Raw genomic sequence first — 11518 nt, 5'->3', positions numbered from 1 at the left:
TGTTTATTGCGAGGCATTTTCGCTGTGTTGTTTTCGTATTTGGAAGTAAATACGTGTGTAAACGTTGAGTTTACGGTGTTGTGTGATAATTGCTTAATTGCTGATGAATAATTTAGCAGTTGTTGAAGATCTTTCCTGTACATAGTGTAAATAAATTTCCTGTGTTTTTATCAAGAACTGTGTCTTCATTTCAAGAAAGTGGAAGTCGCACCGAATCCGTTACAGTATTGTTCTTATGTTTTGAACAACAATTTAAAGCCAAAGAACATATTTTGAAGTGTTTTTAAAAAATCATGCCTATAAGGGTTAATACTTGACGTGGGGTATACTACTACTTGGTATAATACTTGACGTAGGGTTAATACTTACGTGAAAACTTGACGTGATAGACTGAAACTGAGATAATGTTTCTACTCGGAGACCATAAGTTAGTCAAAAATCGGCGTTCCTCAGTGTTACCAAACCTGTTGGAATTATATTTAAAAAAAAAGTATTTCTATTTTTTCTCATTATAGTAGCATAAACAGTGTGCGGAATCTGCTGACACCCTATGCGCATTCTCAAGTTATAGTGCGCAAAATCATTTAGCTGTAATGAAACTAAGCACTTTTTATCAATCAGATTAATAAATAAATAAAACTAGTGAAATAATAAAAAGTTTTATTTCAAATATTAGTCACCATTTTTAAAACCAGTTTTAAAACAATTTTGTAAAATTGTATGAACATAAAATTATTAATCCTAGATTAAGTTCTTCTAAAAATTAACCAAATTGGGTAAGAATACATTACAACGTAAAACATTACTTAATTACTTTCATTATACATCGAAAAATAAATGAGTTCAATGTAGTAAACTTATTATGGATTAAAACATAAAAAAAAACTTTTTTAAAATGCAATTACAAAAATCAGCATGTTTTACCTTTAAACATGCGACTAAAAAAAACAAAGCACCACGCATCTTTCAGAATGCATTTTTTAACCCTATGTTTAGGGTAAATGCGGTACTGAATTCGAGTTCAATGAAGTTGAGAAAAATGATTCTTAACTTTCTGAGAATCAGTTACATAAATCACTTCCCTTCATAATTAAAATGAATTTTTGATACTAGAACACCTTGATTCTCGACTTATGGCACCTTATCTGACTCCAAAGTTAAAACGTAAACTCGTATAAATTTTCAGATTGACTACACCAGGATTCCTCAACACGATGCCAGCGGGCATCACTGTACTCAACGATCATTTTACGTGTCCCCTATATGATGACGATAAAAATAGATGGAATTTCTGAATTTAGAAAAAAAAAAAAAAAAACGGATGCAACACTGATAAAAGCACAATGCAAAATGGGTTCCAATCTCTTTCCTTTTGCATCTGAGAGAGAAGTTCTGGAATGATACTGAAAGAAGTATAGATTTCTTTTCTCAAAAAGAGTAGCACACAAATCAACTCGTGCTCCGACTCTGTTTTCGACAGTGATTACAATAAAATCGAACTAGAGATCGCGACTCGCAGATCCTCGCATTGACGACTGGTCATTTATGACGTCATCTCTTTATGACAAACTAATGGCCAATAAAATGCAATGACAAAAATTTTATCGACTTCAAATTTCTTATATTTTTATAAAGGATTTTTGAGCGTTGTATATTTTGTGTGAAATTAGTAGTTATTTCTTTTACACAAGAATATTAGAAAATTTTTATATGAGAAGTTAAATTGTCTAATTTTTAATTCACCTTGAAACAATTGGTCCCCGCTGTTCGACCTATATTGTAGAATATGCTCTCTGGTACAAAAAGATTGGGGACCCCTGAACTACACTGTTCCAACACAGTGTAGCTGCCATTTTTCGTGGAATAAAAAAAAATCATGTTTTGGCAGCAATTTTTAAAGTAGAAACTCAATTTACCACACATCACAATATAAGTTCCTAGTATGGAAAACATTGACAAATTATATTTTCAGTTGATTATAATTTATTCAATTATAACTTAGTGGTAAAATAGCTCATTCAACTTTTCCCAATGATAAACATATAATTTAATCATAACAAAATGTACATTGCCAACTATAAATAAGTTAACGCTTGCCTTTAACTGGTTGCTTTGGTTCCATGGACGTACAGACGGATGCATAAACAGAAAAATATACCTAGCTTTACTTAGCTAGCTAATATCCCATTTCTCAATTTTTCCACAAGTAAAAGTTCTTTTCAAGAAGACTCAACTGAGAAAATACTTATTAAATTTCATCGACATTTATTTATTTTTTTAATTGTTTCTCTTCTTTCGCACGCTTTTCATTACTGTTCAAAGTTGGAACTACTGGAGAACTTTTTAGCTTTAATATTGTCGTTTCTATCGTCGTTTATGTGTTTTGTTTTCGTGTAGAGTTTTTAATGGAAGACTAGAAAAACTTTACATAGAATATAAAAAAAAACTTTACTTTACCCAGTTAGCTAATATGACCTTTCTCAATTTTTCCAATGATTTTTCGACCAGAGTGAACTGGAGACATTAAAAATTATTAAATCTGTATTCGCACATTTTATTTTTTGAAACTGTAGTCTTCGTTCAAACGTTTTATTGATGAGTACTCTTACAAGATTGTAACTAATGTAGAAGTTTTGACTTAAACTGTCGTTACCGGTTTACGTGATGTATTGACTTTGCTTTCAAAATACGTCATATTATTTCTGTTTTCCCGTTTGCTATTTAACGGATTTCGATCAAAAATTTTAAGGAGAAGATGGTAAGCGTCCCCCATGCAGTTTAAGCTATTTCGCTGCAACATGAAACAGAAAGAACACATGTGCTTCTAATCAAAATAGCTATAGATTTTTTGTAAGGGTAAAAAAAAATCCCTTTCGTTTCCTCGTCTGCTTCCCTGAGGCTTTTCCTTTTACTTAGTTTTTTAATACTAATTTCCTCATTTTTTATTTATTAGTGACATTTTATTATGTTTGTGTTGTTTTCTTGAATATTCATTACTACGTTTACTTCCAAAGTTTCAATTTATACGCCCTTTAATTTTATTTTAGTTATGTGTATACTTATTATTGCATTATTTTTTATTTATATACTTCTTAGTAATTAGTATTTTGAAAGACAAAATGACTCGAGGAAAAGAAGAACCTGTATAAAACTTGCTTTCTGATTTTGTAGCACCTGAGAAAATAAAAAACATGAACAATACGTACAACGTGAGCAAGTTGTGCAGCAATGAATGTGGTACTGCAAATACGAAAACCGAAGGCAACTGACAATCTTACTTTTCGCGCGAGTGTTAAAAAAGAAAAAAAATGTATAGTTTTTTTGCATAATCTATAACATTTTTTTTTTTTTTTTGTAGGCGCCAATCTTTTACTGCTCATAACTGTTCTGTTGTATTATTTACATGCCACCAATACAATGCGACGCTTTTACAAACGCATCTGTATGAGCAAAAGTAGTTCAAAAAGTACACAGACTTAAGCAAAATGATGTCTTTTAGCAGATATAATAAAAAAGAGAATAATTTGAACTTGCAACTGTTTCTCTGAAGTTCAACGTCCGTTCCAATCACGTACTTGCACCACCACTGATTGTCCGTCTTGACCAGGTTTGACTCGGTAGTACTTCTGGCGATCTTTCTGATCTTTCTTTTCTCCCACAGTCTTCAATTTTAAGGGACTAGCCAAAGGACTGAATGACTCTGGAGCAAAAAGCTGTGACGTGCGCAAGTCGCCAGAGGACTTGGATCTGGACGCGCTACCAGATGGGTAAGCAGATTTTTTACGTATTGAGGAAGTGGTCGCGTGGATTGGGGAATCTGGAGGAGACATTGAGGAAGAGCTTCCATAGTGGTCAGAATTTAAGACTTTTATGACCCTTGGTGGTGGACTGGACGGTGGAGTTGGTGGAAAAGGAGATTGGTACCCTGACTCTGGAGGAGATGTGGGAATTTTTCTTGTCTTGAGCGAAGACGATGAGTTGTACCAATTCGTTGAGGCAGGAGATTTGGTCTTCGTGCTCCGTCCGTTGGCAAGGTGATCTTGGCTACTGGCTCTGTTGATCTTGACTTCGTGGACACGGTTCTTGGAATAAGTGTCACTGTAATTAGAGCTATTCCAATCACTCTTGCGATAGATGTCACTGTTGCGGGCATCTCGATGGAATGAAGAGTTGTTATATATTGGCGAAGACGCATTCCGGAAAGAAGTTCCATAATCATTGGAAGAATAATAACTGCTGTAACCTGGAGAGTGCAGCGAATCCGAAGACTTGTAATATTTGGAATGAGAAAGGGAGTTCGTCGAATAAGAAGGTTTCGCTGGTTCGTGCGAAATTTTTACGGTTCTTGGTAAAGTAATGTGGCTCCTGTTACCATTAAGGCGGTTGGGACTGACAGAATGATCCCGACCATTTCGTCTCTTCAGCGTAGAATCGTCTTCATCATCGGACATTGACACCTGAACATTTTTGTCGGTTCTGACGCGAGATACTTTGCTGTAAATTGGGCCGTTGTTGAAAGCTTCGTAACGCAACGGTTCGTTCACTTTACTTCTTGGAACTCTGCAGAAAGAATCGCTCCGTTCCCCATAATGACCGGACAAGTTGGATCGTCCCAGAGAATTAGTATCCCCTATGGAAAGCGAGGAACTCACAGCATCTGCTAAGGAATGGTTGCTTTTCTTCTTCCAGCTGTTGATGTGGTCCCTCTGGTAAGTGTTGTCCTCTCCAAGGTAGAAAGTCTTCACTGGTGTTTTAGACCTGGAAGATCCTGAGCTGGATGATACTTCGAAAGGTGAAGCAGTAGACCTATGAACTGGTGTGCTGGGTGGATACGGGGGCGAAGGGCTGTATTCCACTCGGTATGCCGAAGAAGAGGCTTTGTTTCTTAGTGTGGAATCTCTGGACCGGTCATGCTTGTTTAACGTACTTCTGGGAGAAAGTTCACTTGGGCTGGACCTTTAGAAATAAAAATGAACAATTTCAAAAACTTTTCATTAGCCTAAAATTTCAAACTAGTTATTGTCAAAACTATTTATTTCCCAATACGTAGCTAACATGTACACACAATTATCTCATTGTTTATTTAGTACTGTAAAAGCACTTATTTTTGCGAAACTTTAATTTTCACGATAATTTTAACCTCCCGAAACATTCCAACTCTACATATGAGGCAGTGAGAAGCAAAGGGATGTAAGTGGACATTTTCAAGTTCTGAGTAAAACGCGTATAAAGATAACCTCCTAGGTAGGCTTTTATTGATATTTTTTCTAAATCATGCTGCACAGCAGCACCTACCAGGGTTACTCGAACTATCTCTTGCCTCAAGACAGAGGAGAGGTTCTCCTACTATTTGTACTGGTTACCCTTTGCTTCTCACTACCTCATATGTAATCAACTTTCCTTTCTGTTCATATAAAATTCACGAAATTTTCAGCTCGTGAAATCACCGATCTGTTCATTTTCGCAAAAAATAAGTGCTTTCGCAGTTAAAATAATTACAATAAATTTTGTGTAAAATCATACTGTCATTGAAGTAATTATTAATTACTTTTACATTATTTAATTAGAGGTATCAAGCCAGATAATTTCGTTAATTTAGCTTTCAGCCATTTAAAAAAAAAAGTTTTTTTTTCTTTCCAGCTATGCAAGAAGTATAAAGCCTCTATAATTCTAAAACAGTTCTATAAGTCTGCAATTAGTTATAAAATGTAACATAGCCTAAGCTAAAATGCAATAATTTCTTATGAAAGCATGTTATTTAATGCTCTGTTATTTCATCAGATGCAGAAATTTAATTAATCTTTACATTGATTATTTTGGTAGTTAGTTGCCTTTAGAAACTCAATGCCTTGAGACAACTTTCCCAGCGATCTCGCTGTCTCGTTGCAGACAGTCTTGCAGGGGTGATGGTAGTGAGACTTGCAATTACTGTGTGATTTATAGTCAATGAGTTTGGTGTGATGACATCAGGGAAGGTAAAGAAGCCATGAAACGTATAAAATAAATTTTATGTGAAAAAATATATTTTTATTCATTAACTATTGAAGTAAACATAAGCTCATTATTTAATTAATTGTTGTTTAAAAAAAATCAGTCTATGTCTATAAAGGAAGTGTTTAGTAATGTTTTTAATATGATATGATCAAAAACAAGCTTTTAGGTAGAGAAGAATTTACAGCAGAACATCAAAAATCCGAGCTAATTGGGACCATAGGTAGTTCAAATTTTGAAATTGTTCGGATTTCCAAAAAAAAAAAAAAAAGCAAGAAAATATCGTTTAGGGATATAGTATGTCATTTCATCAAATAAAGTAGCTATACAATATGTATGTTCATAATATACAGTACAGTACATAACGCTACGATGTGTGATTACATTTTTTGACAAAATAAATATAAAAAATATTAACTTTTATTATTTACTGAACGTAAAGGTAAAATGAAAAATATTTACAGTAACTACGTACTCTGTGAGAAACTATTGTACAGTAATTTAACAAAGAAAGTCCTATAAACTTCTAAAATTTACTCTGACTTCACACAGAGGAAGCTGACTAATTTCTGTAAGGAAAAACTGATTTGAACTCATTAAAGAAAAATCACTGGTTTTTGACTGAGAGAGTTTTGAAATTATTTTGAGTTTATTAATATTTCACGGGAGTGCGCTCGGATTTTTGACATTTCAGATTTTTGAAGTTCGGATCTTTGACTTTTCGGATATTTGACGCTTCGAATTTTTGAAGTTGTACTGTATGATAAATGGTACATGAACACTACCTTTTTTGTCTTGTGCACTGCATACACTGTACACGGCACTGCATTTCAGACTTTTTTTCCTTTACTCACACATTTTTCAATTTTATTATGCTTTGTTTTTTTTTTTTTTTTTTTGTTTTTTTACCTGAATGCCAACAATATATTGATGAATGTGTCATGATAGTATAGAAGGAACACATTAATATGTCGCTGTGAGGTTACCGATAGTAGAAAACGAACAATGAGGGCAATTCTTGTGCCGGTCGTACTTCTTCCTCTGTCATTTTTTGGCCAATAAAGTCGACCGAATTGCCCTTGGTTCAACAATCTGACATTAAATTTGTTACGTGACTGAATTGAGCACGATATCGAAATTAATTCGAGTCGAAAGTGTCAGGCTGATTGTTGCCAGAGCCTGATTGCCGAGCAGGTCCCCCAACGTTTTGGGTCCGGAAGCGACTAAAAGTGTTTCAACTCCTGTCTGTTATTTCTCAAAAAGAAAGCAGTCCCCCTTTATTTCTGTTTACTTCAGGTGTGGGATGCGTTGTACCCTAACAAATATTTTTCGGGAATATTTGAACACTGAAGCAACTAGTTCCTTCTGAATGTTTATGTTCATTACATTTGTCTGCCAAGGGTCCCGACAAAATGTTTCGCCTAGGGCCTTCCAGTATCTTACTCCGGTCCTAATTGTAACCGATAGTAGAGCAGGAAGGACCGAGCGGTTACCGATAGTAGAGAAAGAAAGCTTAAATGTGTGACTGGGAGCATATTAATATGTAAAAGGGCGGTTACCGATAGTAGAGAAAGAACACATTAATATGTCTCCGGATGGTTACTCTGGTTACAGATAGTAAAAAAAAAACACTATGTGTCGCCGGCCAGTTACCCACATTGGAGAAAGAACACATCAACGTGCTGCTGGACAATTAAGTGTTAATTTCAAGTAATGAAAGGGGGGGGGACTTACCTGTGGGGGGACATTTCGATGGTAATGCGATTTCCTCCAGATCGTGTTCTCGTGCTCTCTCCCCTCACATCATTCCCTATTTCCTTCTGTGCTCCAAAGTGATCATCCACCCACCGATGTGTGACTGCCGGCAGCTCACTTGTGCCATTTTGACGGTGGTTCAGGATCCGGGATCGACGAGATTCTTCCTCCAAACGATCGGACACGTTCTGGAATTCCTGAGGGTCAGTGTAGTACTGGATAGTCCTGGACGTTTCTGCAGATCGTTCGGGAACCATTCCTTCCTCTGCTTCTTCTTCTGGTACCTGTAACATTCACAAGATCTGAATTACATGCTCTGTTCACAATTTATAGGTAATTTAATGCGACCTAACTCAACTATAAACTGAGAGTCAGTTTGACTCATTAAATATAAACTCTGTTACATTTGTATTAATAATGTTTAAAAAAATTTCTTAAAATTGGGTATAATAAGTTTTAAAATCATTATTTCATTTCAACTATTTTTTAAAGACTCATTTGTTCACAATTTTACACCAAGGGGTAAAAAATGTTAAAAACACTTCAAAAATGACTTATGAACTATCCTTTCTGAATTTATTATACACAAATAAATTAAAAATCAATAATATATATATATATATATATATATATATATATATATATATATATATATATATATATATATATAGAGAGAGAGAGAGAGAGAGAGAGAGAATGAAATTATCAAATTAGTTCGAGTAAACCAGCAGAGTCAAACATGATTATGATTTTTCGAAAGAATGATCCACAGTAAAGACTTGAGTCTTGAGAATAGTAACGAATCACTGAAATGAGTCTTTTCTAGATTACGCCATTAACCAAACCCTTCGACAGGAAAGTCACATTTCCGCAACAATAAATCTCTAGAAAAAAATAGCTGAATAACATTTGAACTCCCCTGCTTTCCTTCTTGCTTTCTGAGAATTATAAAGAGGCACAGAGTAACTGAACTACATTGCCCATTATTACATAACAATAAATATTTTATGATCGTTTGTTCTTGTGATTGATTTGGCTTCGATTTCAATTGAATTCGGATGGCAATATCATGAGATAGGAATTATATGTATGTTTCGCCGCATGTTTTCATAAAAAAAGCATTCATATATTATCCTGTCAATTATATTGTATTGCTGAACGCTACAAAAAGCAAACACTTTTAGCATTACTTCATTATGAGCAATTAGTCGCACCCCCCCCCCCCCCCCAAAAAAGTAAATATAAGTGGTGAGTTTATAATTAGGGTTCAATTTGAATATAAATTGACTGTTAACGTCATCTTAGAATAATATTACAAAACGTTTTATTATTTTTCGAGTGAACGAAAATTGTTTTATTAAGATACTAGCAGTACCCGCGCAGCGTTGCCCACAGAAAGTGTTCTCGCCATAGCATTCTATAACAGTAATCCCTTAAAATTCACAACAATCTATAAAACACCCCATGAACAGTCCCTATAAAGTCCCAATGCAAAAATGAAGCAGCCCTAATTAATTAACTTCCAACCGCTCCTCTTATGATTTTATATAGGTAAATAAAGACAAAAGGTCCTTAAGAAGGATAGCAGTTTTGTACCAAAATTTCAAGACCTTTGTTAGTATACGGTCTTCTAGGCATAGCACATAAACCAACAGAGAGACAAGCATTGTCTGTTTTATATTTGTGGATAGAATGGACCTTTGGTATCCCAAGGCATCAAAAAGTTGTATGCCAATTTTTGAGTCTGAAATAATAATTTTGAAAGTAAAACTACTCGAATCCACTTATCAATAAGAAAAAAATGTAAACCAGTTAGAAAAGAATTCAGAATATTACCAGACGTTTCAACTTTTGTTCCGATCATAGCCATAGTCACGAGCAATCCCTCCGTTGTATACCTTGCCCAAACCGAATCTTAATCCTTTTTACAAACAATTTCATTTTTAATGACTCAAAAGATAAATTACTATTGCCCACCCCTTATTTTACACACCAATTAAAAACGGACTGGTTTACAACGCAGAACTAATCCTTTTGCAAGTAGGTGAGACATTAGGGATGTATTACGAAGCTGGTTTTCATAATTCCAGTTGCAACAAATGGGCAACCCAAGGTCGAATTTCCGTAATCTTGTTGTCAAGAGACTTCCTACACGATATTTCACTTACCAGAGCACCTGTTCTTGTTCGCAAGTAGGTGGAGAGATGTTTAACAGCGTATTTTTCTTCTTTTGACCATTTGGTTTTGTGTTGATTTTTGACAAAGCACATATATGCGCAGTAAAACTCAGATCCTTGTTTGAACTTCTGATGAATGGTGACTGTTTTCACATAAATTAGTAAAACAAGAACAGGCTTTTTCTTTCAAAGGATATCGTCCCAGTTTTTTTTTTTTTTTTTTTAATTTATTTTTAAGCAAAATGATAAACTTGTTAGTTTACATGGCAAAATTTCGATTACTGGTTTCAATTTCACCAAATTGAAAACTTCTCTAAGCACATAAAAAAACAAGCCAAGCAGAAAAAAAATTATTCCTAACAATATTTCAACGTCTGATGGTAACATTTTCGCATAAACTAGTAAAACATAATAAAGCTTTTGATATCTAAGGTTTGTTCCAAGAATGATTAATAAAAATTTTGAAAAAAATAGCTGACCTTAAATCTAGTGAATCAATTTATTACATGAAGCATGGCATATTTCTAGTGAAAGTGCGGGAGCCCTATAGTCTTCAGACTGTATTTTAATGCGTAAATAATCTGAACTCCACTCAAAATGTAAAAAGTCACAAAACAATTGAAAATAAGTTCTAGAACGGAGCTCCCATGAAAGTTAAGCCTTGACATAAAGGAAAGCTTCAATAAATGGGGTTCAATTTCGCCAAACTGAGTAATCAGTAGCAGGTAAAGGGTTGCCTATTTGAACCATTGAGAAGGAATAGATGAAGAGAGTGTAATCCTACTATCCCGATACGGCAGCAGTACCATGTGACTTGGGGAGCAATTTCGAGATGACCGTAACCGCTGAAGAAGTTTTCATTAGCTGAAGCCATGTATTATAACAACTTTTAACTGTAGAAGAGAAAAATTAGATTTATAGTAATAGTGCAGTGTTCTAGCATTGTAAACTGTGAGGAAAAAGCCACACCAGGAGGTTCAGTAACTTTTCCCTAGCATGTACGAATGTTTTTTATTTCTAAATAAAGAAAAAATAACATTTATGTGCATTCAACGAGTACATATTCCACAGTAGTTTGTAATTTTTAAATTTTTGTACTTATTTTACCTGTAAAAGTTGTAAAACATTGTATATCTTGAGTGCAAATAACATTTTAGTTCCATAAAAAACACTTTTTATTTAACTAGTAATTTATTTTATAGGCTTTTAAGCATTTTGTGTACATTTGCTTTGTTGGCGAGTGTTTTCTCGCCAAGCTCCTATGAACAGCAGATGCGCAAGAATAAAGATTTGCTATTTTTATGCTTCAATTTAAATACTAGTATGCCTGCGTATGAAATCATTTCAAAACATTGATTACAATACATATGAATCCATAAATTTTCAGTCAATAACAGAACACTTTACACTATTTGTACATGCCCGTCATTTTAGGGAATAAACATCAAAATACATGAAAAATGCAATTACATTATATTTTAATATCCGGAAAGAAGTGGGGAGAGGGAGTTTGAATGATAGGCCTGTATTTGTATTCGTTATTTATTTATTTATTTATTATTATGCGGTAAAGGAGTTGGAGCCAGAGTTGCTCT

The 11518-nt window shown here is 34.3% G+C and overlaps 1 protein-coding gene across 1 annotated transcript in view; it reads right to left on the bottom strand.

The window, feature by feature from the left end:
* Positions 1 to 645: 645 nt before the first annotated feature.
* The window catches only part of LOC129233722 (serine/arginine repetitive matrix protein 4-like), a 45341-nt gene continuing 34468 nt past the window's right edge, over positions 646 to 11518 (bottom strand). Inside the window, exons 5-6 of the mRNA XM_054867700.1 lie at positions 7726 to 8030; positions 646 to 4956 (exon numbers count right to left, since the gene is read on the bottom strand). Coding sequence (XP_054723675.1) covers positions 3552 to 4956; positions 7726 to 8030 — 1710 coding nt within the window. The 3' untranslated portion in view covers positions 646 to 3551. The remainder of the gene's footprint in view (positions 4957 to 7725; positions 8031 to 11518) is intronic.

The sequence above is a fragment of the Uloborus diversus genome, unplaced genomic scaffold (genome assembly GCF_026930045.1).
Source record: "Uloborus diversus isolate 005 unplaced genomic scaffold, Udiv.v.3.1 scaffold_655, whole genome shotgun sequence".
Lineage (NCBI taxonomy): Eukaryota > Metazoa > Arthropoda > Arachnida > Araneae > Uloboridae > Uloborus > Uloborus diversus.
Note: the sequence above shows the minus strand (reverse complement) of the source record. Positions and strands in the feature narration are given on the sequence as shown.